The sequence below is a fragment of the Drosophila takahashii genome, chromosome X (genome assembly GCF_030179915.1).
Source record: "Drosophila takahashii strain IR98-3 E-12201 chromosome X, DtakHiC1v2, whole genome shotgun sequence".
Classification (NCBI taxonomy): domain Eukaryota; kingdom Metazoa; phylum Arthropoda; class Insecta; order Diptera; family Drosophilidae; genus Drosophila; species Drosophila takahashii.
Window position 1 is genome coordinate 9,300,328 of NC_091683.1, and position 16,637 is coordinate 9,316,964.

Genomic DNA, 16,637 nt, shown 5'->3' on the forward strand with positions numbered 1-16,637 from the left:
TAAAAATTTCTAGGTTTGAATGCCAATCGATTGGGAATTTAATAACGAGTTCAACGAGGTATGACATTCCACATTTGGACCATTATTTACATTTTTATGGCCAAAATACTGATATTTTAGGATGGAAATATGGATTCGACTAAAATAATTTTTTTTTGTAGTTTTTCAGACGTAATTTGGACAAATCAAGGCCCACAGAAAAAAGACCGACTGTTTCGAACAGCTAACAACCTAAACTAACGATCCTCATCACTTTCTGGGAAATTTATTTTTTGATCAATTTTCGCATTTTTGATAAGGGGTAACATCACAATTTTTTGAAAAAAATGACAAAATTTAAAAATTTCTAGGTTTGAATGCCAATCGATTGGGAATTTAATAACGAGTTCAACGAGGTATGACATTCCACATTTGGACCATTATTTCCCTTTTTATGGCCAAAATACTGAAATTTTAGGGTGGAAAATATGGATTCTAATTTTCGACGAAAATAACCTTTTTTGTGGTTTTTTGGTCGTAATTTGGACAAATCAAGGCCGTTAGTTAAAATACCGACTGTTTTGAGCAGCTATTGATCTAAACTAACGATCCCCATTACTTTCAGGGAAATTCATTTTATGATAAATTTTCGCTTTTTTGATAAGGGGTAACATCAAAATTTTTTGCAAAAAAAAGCAAAAATTAAAAATTTCTAGGTTTGAATGCCAAACGATTGGGAATTTAATTACGAGTTCATCGAGGTATGAACCTCCATATTTGGATCATTATTTCCATTGTTACGGCAAAAACAGTGATATTTGAGGATGGAAAATGTGGATTCGAATTTTCGACGAAAATAATCCTTTCTTTATGGTATTTTAGTCGTAGCTTGGACAAATCAAGGCCCACAGCTAAAAGAACAACTGTTCCGAACAGCTAACAACCTAAACTAACTATCACTTTCTGGATGTAGATCTGTATTTTCCAAAATTATGAATTTCTTAATCAACAAAAATGATGGTTTTTCCAACTGTAACATAGTCACCTGACCAATTAAAAACGCACAACACTCTTCTTGAATATCACTAAAATTTTGCAAACTTTGCATTTTATTTCTGTTGTTTCTTTTTTTTTGCTGTTTCATTTTGAAGATTTACTTTTTCAAGAACATTTATTTTTTGCTTTTTGCTAGAACTTCACATACATAGTCGATTTTGTTGTTTGTTGTACAATACATAAAAAGAAATATGCGTGTTATGTATCTATAATATATATATATATACGCTTGTTAATATGTAAATATATAGTCGTATAGGGTGTTAAGTATATTGATCAAGTAAACATGATGACTATTTTAACTGCGTTCCTTGGGTTGGATTGAGATGGGGTAGAAAAGCGGGGGGCTCTGGAAGAGAGGGCGATTGTGTGGGCTATGGATAAGTGGATTGGTCGGGCGACTACGAATCTAAACTTCTGCTTGAAGGGGGGACAACAAATTTCGGGTATACTCTTAAGCGGTATCAATATTTTTACACTAACTAAATGTACAAATCAACAAACGCCAAAAATAGGACCTCAACATGGTTAGGATCATCGGCACTCAAAGATCGGGACTATATATACATCGAGTGGGGCCGCGCGAGCGAGACAAAAGATAGAGAGAGAGCAGGACTTGCATATTTTGTTGCTTTTATTTCAACGTAGCTTTGCTTCCTTCAGCTGCTGCGACATTTGAAGTGCTGGGCAAAAGTCTAACCTAGTCGTTATATATTTAGCATATGATATTATATATATATATATAACTAGAGGAGGGCGCTGAGCCGCTCAAACTATCAACAAGTATTCTAAGGTTAGTTCAAAAAAAAAATCATAATAATATTTTAATGAATTAATATTAATTAATAAGAAGAAAGTTGGACAATCGTTGCAATTGTCGATTGGGGGCCGCTGCTGGACAGGATTTGGTGGTGGTGATGGTGGCGTGTTCGTGGTTTGTGGATGGTGTTGGATGTTTGATGTTGGATGAGTGGGCGCTTCTTCCAAAACGGACAAGTAGTAAAATGCTTAGACGTATAAATAGGCTCTCCTAATGTTAGTATGTAATAATCACATTGACTGCCGCCGCCGCCGCCGCCTGCTCCTTTATCGTAACTGTAATCGTCATCATGATCATCGTCTGCGCAGGACTACATGTGATGCCACTGCGTCACCGCCACATTGGTGTTGTCGTTCAGCCGGGCGATCTCCTCGTGCAGCCCATGGCCGAGCCACTGCAGGAAGATCCTGCTGTAGGCCGCCTGGCAGAGTCTCAGCGGATTGCCGCGCCTCAGCCCCTGATCCGTTTCGCCGTACTCATCGAGATACGGCGGCTGGACGAAGCAGCCCTTGCCCCTGCCCAGATAGACCACCTGGCAGTCGCGGATGCGCAGGAAGATACCCACCTCCGCGCCGCAGGCGTGCGCATGATGTGTGCACGCGCCCACCGACATCTTGCCCAGCTCCGGCTGGCAGCAGTACGACTGGCCGCAGAGGATCGAGCCGCAGATCAGACACATTGTCGGCGTCTTCATCTCCTCGCGCTCGTTGTTCGGGCAGAAGATGTCCGACACGCTGTTGATCAGATCGCTGTAGTCGTCGTACAGCGGCTTCAAACGCGGCAGCGGTCGCAGGCAGGGCTCCAGTTGGAGGCAGCGACGCACCTCCTCCGGCTGGCCGCGCTGCTCTATTTCGCGTCCAATGTGCGGATGCGAGGCGAACGAGTGCATCATCGTGGCGTACACCGTCTCCATGTCAAAGTACACGCCCAGCTGGGGCTCGAGGCCCAAATACTGGCACATTAGCTCGAAGCGATCCGGCTGGTCAGTGGGAAACGTGTCCGGGAAGTCGATGTCGGTGAGGCAGCGGTAGAAGAGGCAGGCGCAGCGCAGGAAGGAGCTCATCTGACGCTGCACGTACTCGAGCAGCAGGGCCAAGTGATGCGGTTCGCAGGGTATGACAACAGTCGTCTGCTGCTGCTGTTGATCTCCTTCCTTCTGCTGCTCCTCGGCCAGCTGCTTCTGCTTGCTCGCCTGCAGCACTCTGGCCGCAATGTTGTAGCGGCGATAGAAGGCCACCATATTGTCACGGATCCTGGCCGGCAGCTGCTCCACGTAGGCCAGTTGCGTGAGCTCGGCATGGCCTGGCCGCTTGGCCTGCTCCCGGTCCACATCGAAGCAGAGGACCGCCTTGGTCAGCTGGGCCAGGAACATGGTCTGCAGGATGTAGAAGTCGAACATGCTGCCGCTGGGTATGACGGTTTGGTTGGCTACAAAAGGAAAAGCGGTGGTAAAAACGGTGGGCGGATGAGGATCAGAGGGTTCGGAAATTAACACACGTGTTAAAAACATTATAAATTGTATTTTACAGTGTAAAAATGTGAAAAATAATTGTTAGCACACACAGCTCACTTGTGTTTTTTACACAATGTGTTATTAACACGAAGTGTTTTTAACACAGATGAAAATTACATTCCCCATACTCTAGAAAACCGTGTAATTTTAATTTCAACATACAATTCAAACACTTTAATGTGAAAAACTCATTGTGTTAAAAACACGCTGAGTAAAAAACACAAATGACATGTGTGTGTTATTTATGTTTCTAACGTATGTAGGATACAATTTTTTACACACAAGGTGTTGACATGTGTGTCAAATACAAAAGTGTAAAGACACGCTGAGTAAAAAACACGTCGTGTAAAAATAACACAAATTTCTAACATATGTAGGACACAATTTTGTACACACAAGTTGTTGACACGTGTGTCAAATACAAGTGTAAAAATGTGAAAAATAATTGTTCTCTTGTGTTTTTTACACGATGTGTTACTAGAAAACCGTGTAATTTTCAGTTCAACATACAATTCAAACACTTTAATGTGAAAAACTCATTGTGTTAAAAACACGCTGAGTAAAAAACACGTCGTGTAAATAACACAAATGACAAGTGTGTGTTATTTATGTTTCTAACATATGTGGGATACAATTTTTTACATTTTAACAAGTTTTTTAAACAGTGCGTGTTACTTTCCGAAGCCTTTTGATGCTAAAGCATTCACTCACCACTCTCGGCGGTCATCAGATTGAGGACGCCAAACTGCAGCGGCACCAGCTTGCGGAAGCAGTCCCACTCGAGCACACTGCTGCCCTTCTGGTTGAAGATCTCGTTCAGCAGCCGGGCGGAGTACTCCGCCTGCAGGCGCAGCGACGGCGACAACGGAATCTCGCCCAGCTCCAGTTCAAAGTTGCAGCGCGAGGCGGCGAAGCGGGAGCAGGCGCGCACCAGATTGATGGCGCAGCTCTGGTGGCGCATAGGGAGTTCGGCCTTCAGCGGCTTCTGCACCTCGAACAGATAGATCTCGAGCGCCTGCAGCGTGTAGCTGCATGTGTCCCAGAGCAGCGGCACCAGCTCGATGCTATCGGGATCTAGGGTGGCTGTTCCAGTGCTGGTTCCTTGCTGCTCCTTCAGATGCGACTGCTGGCTCTGCCGGGCATTTAGCAGCGCCTTGCTGAGGAAGGCCATCACATCGCTGTAGTTGGCGTGCAGCTTGGGCGGATCCCGGATGAGCTGAACGCTCCGCTCGAACTGCGCCATGTCGCCAACCACGCCGGATTTACGCAAAATGCCGGCGACGCTGGGAAACTGGCACATCTCCTCGTCCCTCATGGCGCCCAAATCGGCGGCCAAAGTGCGCATGATCTCGACGAAGCTGTCCAGCGGCAGATAGCTATCGCTGGCCGAGGGAGCTGGCGAGAAGGCGGGCAGCGCCTCGGTCACCGGGAGCACGGTGTTGCTCAGCGTCCGGCAATACGGACAGTGGAACTCGACGTTGTGCGCCTGGCTGAGGGCCACGCGATTGCGGTGCGGACGCCGCTGCTCCTTGGACTCCTCGTTGCTGTAGTACTCCTGCCAGCAGCTGTGGTGCATCACATGGCCGCAGCAGCTCATGTGCAGGGCGCTCGGCCCTGCGCGCATATTTGGCGTGGTGAAGATCACCCGCGAGGTCTGGACAAAGGCGGAGCTGACCAACGGCGGACCGCTGCGGCTGATGGCGCAGTTCTCGAAGCACAAAATGCACTTGAAGTTCGCCTCGCTGCCCTGGTAGATTTTGCGCTCCGGCCCCAGACAGGCCACCACCGTGGGCCTGAGGGCCACCGCTCCCTGTTCCTGCTCCTGTCCATCATCCTGCGCCGCCTCCTCACCCTCGGCGGGTATATCCTCCCACTCCATGGCACCCGTACTACCACTTGTCTCCTTCTCACTGGCCGCAAACATCTCGGCATTGCTCTTCATGAACGACTTCTGGGCACTCTGCATCTGAGCCATGATCTTGGCCCGCCGCTCGGCCGCCAAACGGGCGCGTATCTCCTTCTCCTGGCGCGCCTGCTCCTCGGAGCTGAGCGGCTGCTCCTCCGAGGCTCCGCCGCCGCCGCTGCATTGCTGGGAGCCACTGGGCTGGGAGTCGCTGGGCGCCTGCTTGGCCTGCAGCTCCTTGTACCGCTTGATGGTCCACACGACAAAGTCGCGATGAGCCTCCAACTAAGCGATAATAAGTATGAATTATTCTCTATTTTTTATACACTTGCAGAGGCTATTTAGGCTATGATTTCAGTCGAAAGTTTGCAATGCAGTGAAGAAGATGTTTCCGACCCCATAAAGACCTCAGATTTAGCATTTTTGCATATTTTTACAGGAAAAAGATAAATCGGACGACTATATCATATAGCTGCCATGGGAACGATCGGAAAATTAATGGGAATATAATAGGAAATAAATTGTAGCTTCTTTGGCTTTTGTTGTATTCTCTTCTACTCTATTAAATATTTCTATTAAATATTTCAAAATCGAATTACTATATTATAAAGCTGGATAAAGAAGGATCGAAAAATTCATGAGAAATAATTGAAAATTTAACGTTTTTGCGATTGATTAATTTATAGGAATGATCTGCAAGGGTATATAAGCATCGGCTGGCCGAAGCTGTTGTTTCAAAATACTTTCGACTCACCCTGGGACAGCGGGCGAGATCGTCCAGCTTCTCGAGGATTCCGTAGTGCTGGGAGCGCTCGTAGAAGCTCAAGAAGGGATAGTGCTCGCTCAGCTCCTCCTGGATGGCGAAGCCCAGCAGGTGGAGGATCTATTGCGGGTGATAAATATAAAATAAAATGAGACGTAAGTCATGCGATGTGGTGGCTTACCTTCTGGAGATGCGATTCGGTGAAGGAGCGACTGCGTGCGTCCAAGGCCCGTTCCATGACCAAAGTGCAGATGCTGAGGAACACGTTGCACTGCAGTATGTTCGCCATGGATCTGTAGCAATATATACATGGATAAATTAGGGGTCTATACTATATACGACGACCACGACTCACGTAAAGGCCGGCGTCAATTGCGGCAGCATCGGCGGCGGGCAGCAGACGAGCTGCTTCTTGGCCTTGCGCCGCTCCCGCTGCAGCTCCTCGGCCTTGGACTTGTCCTCCTTGGTGTAGTGATAGAAGTACACGTTGAACTCCTCGAACAGATGCTCCTTCAGCTCGTAGACGCCCTTGGACTCGACGCCCACGGGCTTCTTGAAGACGGCCACCGTGTTGATGACGTCCTCGAATATGTTGTCGCTATTCCCGCTATTGCCGTCCGGCAGCGCGCGACTCAGCTCCGAATGCGAATAGGATTTGGTGCACAGCAGCTGGATGATCTCCTTGCGCAGCCGGTCCTCCTCCGTCACCATCGATACGCCCGGCATCCAACGCTCGCCGATGATGACGATCAGCAGCTCGAGGAACTCGTCAATCATCGACAGCTGTCGCATGAACTCATCGTCCACCGGACTCTCGGCCAGCATCGTTTCGTACGTGGCCTGCGCCCAGGCAATCAGATTGAATTTGTTGAGCACATGAATCAGAAACTCGTTGCTCTCCATCAGCGAGGCGCCAATTTGCAGGCAAACAATATCCCTGTCCAGCATCTCGACGCGGCAGCGAACGTTGCGATAGAAGTAGAGCTGGTGCAGCAGCGAGTAGCCATTGCGACGCCACATTCCGGCGGCCACCTGGGCGATCATCGCATGCGTGCACAGCACCGGCTCGATAATCTCCCTGGGCGTCAGCTTGATGCTCAGCGCCTCCGTTTCGGTCTGCAGGCTGTCGTAGGTCATCTCGTGGGCGCCCAGATGCAGATAGATGCCGGCATAGAAGCGCGACAGCGGCAAATGAATCGATACCGGCTTAACCGACACATCGTACATCAAACAGTTGGCCACATGGCCAGCGACACTGCGCGTTTCGGTCTTCTCGCCACCCACAATGAAGCTGTTGCTCACCAGCGCTCGCACCGTCATCTTGTACAGCTTGCGCAGCAGCTTCACATCCCCGGCCGCCCACTCGATCACCTGCGAAATGGTGGTGGCCAGCTTGATGTGCAGATTGAAGGCGCACTCCCACTCCGGCTCGTAGTCCATGTGCTGGCCCGTCTGCCGCGTGATCGACTCCATGCCCTGCATAACGTTTAGCACGCGCATCAGCGCACGGCAGCCTGTAATATAAATTATACTTGTTAAATAGATCGATCACACAACTAACTGCCTTCTCACCTTCTAGGAATCCGCTGCGCAGATCGTTGTTCAGCAGCTCCGGCTTCAAACTGAGCAGATAGCGCAGATCGTACAGGATGTAGTTGGCCCGCTTGAAGAAGGTCAAACTGGCGATGTTCTTGCTAAAGTGCAGCGTCTTGTTCTGTATGAACTTCTCGATGGCCACGTGGTAGAAGGTGTGCAGCAGCTTGTCGAAGATGCCCTCGTGGGCGATCAGATGATGGGCAATGCTGGGCACCGTGAACAGCTGAACGCTGAGCGAGACAATCGAGAAGGCATGGTCGTGATCGTCGCTGATAAAGTCCTCGACAATGGTGGCGTAGCGACGCGAGAACTCCTGGGCCAGCACCATCTTGTTGTCGTACTCCATCAGCATGCCGGAGATGAGGAGGCGGTGCCAGCAGGTGCGCGCCGTCTTCCACAGCTTCACGTCGTACTCGAGTATGTGGCGGATGCAGAAGGCCTCCTGCTTGCGCTGCACCAGCTCGGCGAAGGTCTTGCGGAAGAGGTAGTGGCGCACCAGGAACTCCTGGAACCAGCCGAGCAGCTGCAGGGCAAACTGCTGGCAGGCCACGGCCCCAATGTGCAGCACCGATGTCCTTAGCGACTGGTTGTTGCGCGGATTCGTCAGCAGCGCGGTCGCCGGGATCATTTGATTCTCGATGGCTGTTTTCAGGTCGTTGCACTCCTACAAAAATTCAAATTAAATATTAATATATAATATATAAATCAGGGTTCGGAGAATAACACCCACTGTGTAGAAAACTTGTGTTATTAACATGTTCAAAAAAAGTTATTGACATGTGTGTAAAAAATTTCTGCTTACATATGTTAGAAACATAAAAAACACATGACGTATTTTTTACACAACGCGTTTTTTACACAACGTGTTTTTAACACAATGAGTTTTTGACGTTAAAAAGTCAGATATATATGCTTTGAAACGGCTAAAAATAACAATTAAGATATCTATTGTTTCTTAATTTTCCCTTCGATTCGTTAATGTCCATAAAATGTAATTTTCATTTGTGTTAAAAACACAGTGTGTAAAAAACACGTCGTGTTAATAACACATTGTGTAAAAAACACAATTTTTTTTCATATTCTAACACTTTTGCTTTCGACACACATGTCAAAAACTTTGCTCACACTGTAAAATACAATTTAACATGTTTTTAACATGTGTGATAAACTCCGAACCCAGATATAAATACTAAGCCGCACCTTAAAGGTATCGCACTTGACCACCGCCCGTCCCTCGCGATCGATCGCCGCCACAATCTCCATGGCGTCCTTGTGCTTGCACTTGGCGATCTTGGTCAGCGTCTGGATGACCTGATCGAACGTGTGCGACTCGTCGTTGTAGAGCACCGTGCAGTACTGCGCCCCATCCACCTGGCCGCCTTCGACATTCCCGTCGAGGCACTGCAGACTGGCGTTCGGCTCGATCTCCAGGTAGTTGACGCAGAAGGCCAGGATCGCACCAAAGCAGATCTCGGCGCGCTCGAGCACGGCGTCGGTTAGGATCTTGCTCTCCAGCGGATTCTTGCGATTTGCCTGAGGGAATAAGCGTGGGTTTATCAGGATTATTTTTTATAGGTTTCTTGCACAACTACTAACCAGATGCAGCTGACAGTAGTGATCCTTCTTCCAGGCCTCGTCGTCGCCGCAGTCGCAGCAACCGCCGCCGCCGGAGGTGGACATCTTGTACTTGTGGAAGCGATGCGCCGAGCGCTTGAAGCAATTGACGCAGAGCACGCAGGTGGGATCGACGCCGCACTCGCGGCAACTGTAGGTGGGCTCACCGTTCTTGAAGACCTTGCCGCAAACGGTGGCCGTGTTGCCCTCCAGCCGGAGCTTCTCCAGTGCGGAGGCGGGATTGTCGCCCAGCATGAACTCGACCAGGACATCGATGATCTCCTCCTTGGCCAGCGCCTCCTTGAACATGCACTTGACTGGAAGCAGAGGATTATTATAAGTAATTAAATGATTAAGATTAATTGATCAATTGAAGTGTCCTCTCGATAATAATCCCTGGTAATCAATCCTAGCTGGTAACTCCGGACTTACGGGAGCCACGGATCGGACCTTGCTTGCTCTGCTGCAGCCGCTTGATCTCCGGCACCAGGTTCGCGTGATGATGGGTCAACTGGAAGAGCACGCCGATGCGCAGGTTATCCGATTGCGAAACCCGATGGCGCCCGCCCATCATATAGTTCACCCCGCGACAGCCCGCTCGTTGGGAATGGATTGGATTGGATTTAATGGAGGGGATTTGATGGTTGGATTGATTGATGGATTGATTGATTGATGAGTTAAGGAGGTGAGGAGGTGGAAGGGCAACGATTAGTGCGAGTCTGTCTAGATCTAATCTGATTAAGTGTGTATTTTTGTGCGTTTTCAAATTTGTTTTGTTATGATATTTAGGTATTCAGGTCTTTGGGGCTTCAAGAAAGTCTCCAGCAAAGTTCCTTCCGGAACTCTATATATCTTTTATACTCACGAGTAAGCGCATTGGTATCTGCAAGAATACAACAAAATATACATGAATCAGTGAAAAATGCATAATAATATCATAATATCATATCAAAATCCCTTTTGTAACCCCTTTTCTATAGCATTTATAAATACTATAATATATTTATCACAGCTAACAATTTTATTAAGGGTGTTTTTTTTTGGTCAGGTGAAATTCTAGATGGCTCCAAAGAATAAATGAAGATTATAAATAAACATTCTGATTCACACATAAGCGAATCGTCATCTTTTTGGGGCCGTGAGTAGTGAGTAATGCAATCGCGATCATAGCCAGGCTAAAATATCATTTAAATGTTTAGAACAGGTCGAACCGCACCGCATGGAGATAATGATAATGATCGTGATCGTGATCATGATCATGATCCCCACTACATATATTAACATTATCGACCGCAAAATACGAAGACAAGAGAAACCTTCGGGCCAAACGAGTTTTTGCAACGCAACCAGAAAAACCAAATAAAATCAAGGCACACAAACCGAATTCGAATTCCGATTCAAATGCAAATACAATGAAAATACAAATACAAAACAATTAAAATTACAATTACAACAAATGCAGTTCAAGGTCGCCACAATCGCTGTAAAAACTCTGCAGCGCAGAATCGAAAAATCAAAATCAAAAGCGATAAGTTTCCATTATAATCTATTATCAACGCATCAGTAGAAAATAAAACGGCACATATCGACTGGAGTAAATAATAACGATAGTATGGAAAATTCTAGGAATAGCAGTCTCTTTAAATCTTGATAACTTGATGTTATCTACACTTATATCCCTGTAATTTCTTTAAAATTTAAAAACTAATGTATTTACCTTATATATATAAAAACGATAGTTAGGAAAGTTCTAGGAGCGTAGTCGTATTATATTATGAAAAGCGGTCTTTAAACCTTGGTTTACTTTATATTAGTTACAGTTATATCGCTGTAATTTCCTTAAATATTTTTAAAATGCCCATGTAAATGCATATATGTAAAAATAAAGATACTATGGAAAGTTCTAGGAGTATATAATATTATGAATACCGGTCCTTAAACTTTGATAACTTGATTTAAGTAATAGATACATCTCTGTAATTTCTTTAAGAATTTCAAAACTAATATCTTGACCTTAGCAATAAATCTAGAGGTATATGGCTGTGCATATAGTGCATATAAAACTGCGTGTGCGTCAGTTTACTGAGGCGTAATAGACTGGAACAAAGAAGGCGTCTGGAAGGGGAAAATTAAAGAAAGAAACAGAAACAAAAACAGAATCGAACTGAACTGAAATGCACTAAATAAAAACTGAACGGAGCTGTCAAGAGAAAGAACATCGAAAAGAGGCCAACTCATCGGCCCCTGAATCACAGCGATTTTCTGTTTTCGGGGGCAACCCACATGCAGTTTTACAGCCAAAAGTAATAATAATAATATTTTACAAATATTTACAAATTTCTTAGATTACAAGAAAAAGGTTATCACAATTATAAAGATTAATAATTACCAAACTGGGAACTCAAATATACCCGTAACAAATATAAACGGGTAGTAAAACCATTTAAGACTCAATTATAATTTATAATCCATAAAACTCTCAAGACAAGACGTCATCGAAAGGTGATTGAATTCAAAATATATGCACAATTTAAACGGAATTGAAATTAATTGCACACATTACACGTACTTACAGGTTCCAGAGAAATGTGATTTTTTGACCATATTTGACAAGGAATTTAATTAACGGCACCCACTGTATTGCACATTTTTCGATACCAAAAACAAAAGGAAACAGTACACAAACTGTCGGAAATTGGGAGGCGAAGACTAAGATGTCATATACATATATATATATGAAAAGAGCCACGAGAGCGCCAACGATCGTTATAAAGAGCATTTGGGTTTCCGTTTCGGTTTTCTGCAAGGGTAGGTGGGCGATCGACCTTATATAAATCACGATAAATACAGACACCCACACCCCTGTAAAACATAATATATGCCTAAAATTGTGTCAGCTGTGTTGTATTTCGCACAAAGAAACGAAAGCGAAAACCGAAAACCGTATGGCAGGTATGAGAAAGAAATACAAGAAAGATATGATATGAACCAATATCTTTCGAAATGACAAAACTGCAGCCGATTTAACCAAAATTTGGTATGATCAAAAATAAATGCAAAATACATCAGTTTCCAACGTTCGAGTTATATTCCTTGAAAATGTATCCAACATTTATAAGCACTGAGAAACGGAGAAACTGCAAAAACTGGACACGTCAGGCGGTTCTGAAGGCCTCTTCAAATATGTGACTGGACCAGATAAACGCAAGTTGAATAAACTGCCGCCAAATACATATTTTTTTTTTGTTATATTTAACTCTCCTCACTCGCCTTCTTATCAGTTGTCAGCCGAAGTCTGAATCTGAATCTGAATCTGTCTGAATCCACCTCCTCATCTTCGTGTTTCGTCATTTCATTTCAACGTAGTGTTTGTTGTAGTCTACGACCAATTAGACAGCGGCAAAATATCAGCAGAAGCTATATATATATATGGGGATGGGGGGCTATAAAGCTATGGCAACCGCAACAACATCGGTTTTAGCCATGACTTCCATATGTTTGGCAGCTGATAAGAAGCGGTAGCCGTAAAAGGGGTAAGAGCACGATTAGCAAAAGCGGAAAGCAAACATGGGAAATGTGGGGAAATTAGCGGAAATGTGAGTGGTATCAAAACACTCCTTTGGGTATTCAAAAAAAGATTGGATGGTCTTTGGATTAGAGATCTATCGAAAAGATCGATTGTGAAAATATAGAAAAATATAGATTGCGAAAATATCGATAGTTTTCAAGCTCTACCTTAAATCTTTAATTCGTTATAAATACAATTTAGTAATGTTTTTCCACAGCAAACAAATATGTCGTTTTCTTGACATTCGATCTATCGAAAAGATCGATTATGAGAATATCAAAAATATAGATTGCGAAAATATCGATAGTTTTCAAGCTCTACCTTAAATCTTTAATTCGTTATAAATACAATTTAGTAATGTTTTACCCACATTTACTCGGGTAGTCCATATTTACCCCTCTCCCACTCCCAATATTGATTTGTATTTCCTAGTTTTCCTATTAAATCAATATGTCATAAACAGAAACCGAAACCGAAACCGAAACTCGACTCCAAATTAGTTATGCCACAAAAGTTTTCCTAGATTCTCCCAATTTGTTTGTTTCACCAGTCGCGCCTTGCCTTTTTAGCTTCGGATAATGTGAACTTCTGGCGGAATGTGGTGCAAACGAGTTTGTTTACTTAATTTATTTGTTGCCAGGCCAGCAGGCCAGGCTTTTGGCTTTTGTTGAATCAACTTGCATGCACTCAGGAAAACGATTATGAATTTACAGCTTCATTTGAATATAAAACCAATATTTAAGCCCTGTTTTATTAATATTCTTGTATAAACATTCATTTTTAGCCTAATTAAAAAATTAAAAAAGATAAATCGAAAACGAAATTGAAACGATGATATTAATACAGCAATTTTTCCGAGTATATCGTGTGCATAGAAGGCGAGACAGGTAGAAAATCGAGAAGGTGGACAGGTGGGCGGTGGGTGGGGGGTGGTGTTTAGAGCTTGCAAACTTGGAGAGACAAATTGAAAGGAAAACTTGGCGCAGCAGCAGCAGAGCAACGCGCAGTGGAAAAACAGATTCGCGGAAATGCGAAATAGACAAAACGTGAGAACAACAAATCAACAAAAGCGTGCAATTGTTCAATGGCAATAAACAAAAGACGAAAGCAGAACGAAAATAACACTAAAACAAGCGACGAATAATGATAATTCAAGAGCGAGAGTTTTTTTTTTTGGCCAACTTTTGACGCCCTATCGATTTTGCAATCGTTGATAAAAATGATGTTGTTAAGAATAAAAAATTAATGTTGAACCCCTCCTACCTCTTCTAGATTTATAATACACTAGAGATTTAAAATGAATTTGAAATCCAATTGGAAATATCATCCCCTTTCATTGTTTCAAGTTTTGATAATACGAAATATTGGAACAAGTTCCATGCATTAAGCTATTAAAAAGCAAGGATAGCATTTCTTTGTTATACTGACGTCACAAAGAGCCTATATCTTTGTTCTTTTAATCGAAATAAAATAAATGAAGAGTTAAGTAGAGATTAAAAAAAAAAAAAGCCTAGAAATATGATTATTTTTTATCACTCCGGGATAATAACAACAAACAGCTGTTTGAATCAGCTGAGCGCCATAAGGCAGCCACATATGTAGTTTTGGGTAACCCCACTCTTAGAGGTGCTATGACTTCCCGACTTCCCGACTTCCCCACTCACCTGTCTCCGTACCGCCCGTCTGGTAATCAAAGTACTTGGGCGACTCGCGCTTAAAGAATTCGATAAAATCGGACCGGGCTAGTGTGCCCGCCTGGCGCTTGAGGCGCCACTCCTTGAGCGGCGAACTGCACTCTGCAGGTGGCGCCACCACAACGTCCTCCATGTCGTAGCGATCCATCGTTGCTCTCGCTCTCGCTCTCTCGCACTCGCTGTGGCTCCTGTGCTGCCGTCTCTTTCTGGCCTCCGCGCGTGGGTGTCTTGTTTTGTTGTGTCCTTGTCCTTGTTATTCCTGTGGTTCTGGTACTTGTTGTTGTTGCTGTTGCTGGTCTTGCTGTTGTGCTTGTTGTTGTTGTTGCATTTGTTGTGTTACTTATTTGCCTAAATGTTGCTATGAAAAACTGAGGGGTAAAGAAGCAAAAGGCAAATGATTTAGTTAGGAAAATAAAAATTTTGATTTCGAGCTCACTGCCGCACACACTTACTCCCAATAATTTCTATTTACTACTGTGTAAAATTCACAAAACCTGACAGTTGAATCAAAAGCAAGTCGCAGTTTGTCGCCATGTGTGATTGTTTTTGCATTTGGTTTTTTGGCAGCAAAACAAAAACAAAAAAGAGAGAGAGCGCATGACAGAAGAAAAAAAAGATTAAAAAAAACAATAAACACACACACACACACACACACACACGGCCACTAGTGCTATACTATTTTCGGTTTTATTTTTATAATTATCGTTTATTATCTACGCCTTTTTGTTTTTGAGTTTTTGTGTGCATGGCACTTCAAAAAAATCGCTCTTCTTTTTCTTTATTTTTCCTTTCCGAAAATCCACACACACTCAAACACCCACACACGCACACGCACACAAACTGCGTTTCGCTTTCGTTTTCTCCCCTCCCCGCAACACGCACGTACTTTTCGCTCTTCCGTATGGCTCTTGGGGAATTCACTAGTAATTTACAAAATTTCTTTGTTTATATCTAGCTATTTATACTGGCAGAACGCAAATTTGTCTGCTATTTAACTTTACAATTTCGTAATGAACAATAGGAAGAAGAAGCACTCCGAAGCCATGCGCGCGCATGTGAACGGCGTTGCGATGGTGGAACTGAATAACGATAACGATAACCGATGCAAATATCGATGCACGAAGTTCCCGGAATATCGATGTTTCGAAGCTTGGAAAGGTGAAACCAGTGTTCCCTAAAAAATCTCAAACGGTCCAATTAAATGTTGGAATCATCGGTGTTTGGTTTTTGTCTTCGCTGCAGACATCCAAACATTGAAGCTTCACCAACACTACTTTAATCGATTAATAACGCCATTTTTATGGCTTTTTAAAAATGTTTCCTTTTCGTTTTTTCGAAAACCATTTAAGTTTAATAACTATCTTTAATTTTTGAAAGAATGAATTAGAAATAGAATAGAATAGCTTAAAAGCTTAACAAAACTTACGGGTCTGTACTATGTGTTGTTCAAGTTTCTAGTTTGGCTAGAAATATGTATCTAGAAAATGCCAAAATAAAATGCCCCAGAAAACCTTTCAATTGAAAAACACTTGTTTCTATTTTATTTTGCATACACACAAAAATGTCTTTATTGTTTCGTTTTTTGTTGTTTTTTAGTTTTTAGTTCTTAGTTGCTTTGGATCTCTTTGTTGGTATACTTGTGTCCGGTTGTTGGAAATACACACAATACATAGTTCTGCATACTTTTGTCGCTAAATCTATTTGGATTCGGTTCGGTTTCGATTTCGGTTTCGGCTTGAATACTTTATGCTGAGATGTTGTCTTGAAACCAAATCACTTCGCTAAATACTGTCCAGTTTTGGTCTTTTTTTTAGATGATGTGGCTTTTGGGCTTAACTGAAAACTGAAAAATAGGTTTTCCTTCGTTTCCTTTGTACTTTGGGGAAATGAGTTGTATTTCGTACTTTTTATTTTGTATTTTGTGTTTTGTTGTTAGCTTTGCGTTTACATTGTTTGGTTCCACGAAGTTAATGGTTTTTTGTTTTTGTTTTCGTTTTTGTTTTTCGCTTCGGTAGCTTGGAATACATTAAATTCTGCCTTAGCACAATTACATATATAGATTTCCTTTAGTTTATTATAGAATTCTTGTTTTAAACATTTATAAATATGCATTTATCGTTTAGTTAAGTTT

General features: G+C 43.5%; 1 protein-coding gene across 3 annotated transcripts; it reads right to left on the reverse strand.

Moving 5' to 3' along the window:
• Nucleotides 1–1,051: 1,051 nt before the first annotated feature.
• On the reverse strand, nucleotides 1,052–15,590 carry Ubr1 (Ubr1 ubiquitin ligase). 3 transcript variants are annotated; one of them, XM_070219251.1, is made up of 12 exons: nucleotides 15,393–15,590; nucleotides 14,477–14,874; nucleotides 10,109–10,127; nucleotides 9,677–9,837; nucleotides 9,227–9,561; nucleotides 8,831–9,163; nucleotides 7,607–8,294; nucleotides 6,390–7,548; nucleotides 6,216–6,327; nucleotides 6,026–6,154; nucleotides 4,080–5,556; nucleotides 1,052–3,283 (listed from the first exon to the last, which is right to left on the reverse strand). In XM_070219251.1, exons 2-12 carry the CDS (start codon nucleotides 14,652–14,654, stop codon nucleotides 2,166–2,168), a joined length of 5,709 nt encoding a protein of 1,902 aa, XP_070075352.1. In that variant the 5' UTR covers nucleotides 14,655–14,874; nucleotides 15,393–15,590; the 3' UTR covers nucleotides 1,052–2,165. The 3 variants fall into 3 exon arrangements, with proteins under 3 accessions (XP_070075352.1, XP_070075353.1, XP_017004407.2); XM_070219252.1 differs by lacking the exon at nucleotides 15,393–15,590 and adding an exon at nucleotides 14,959–15,033; XM_017148918.3 differs by lacking the exon at nucleotides 9,677–9,837 and having other exon boundaries at nucleotides 10,110–10,127; nucleotides 15,393–15,589.
• Nucleotides 15,591–16,637: the final 1,047 nt, after the last annotated feature.

Excerpts from the sequence above, each read along its gene's own strand:
- Ubr1 (XM_070219251.1), bottom strand. The coding sequence starts at position 14,654 with ATGGATCGCTACGACATGGAGGACGTTGTGGTGGCGCCACCTGCAGAG. Across the intron at positions 8,295-8,830 it reads TCAAGTGCGATACCTTTAAG|GAGTGCAACGACCTGAAAAC; the intron begins GTGCGGCTTAGT and ends GAATTTTTGTAG. Across the intron at positions 5,557-6,025 it reads ATCTCGCCCGCTGTCCCAGG|TTGGAGGCTCATCGCGACTT; the intron begins GTGAGTCGAAAG and ends ATTATCGCTTAG.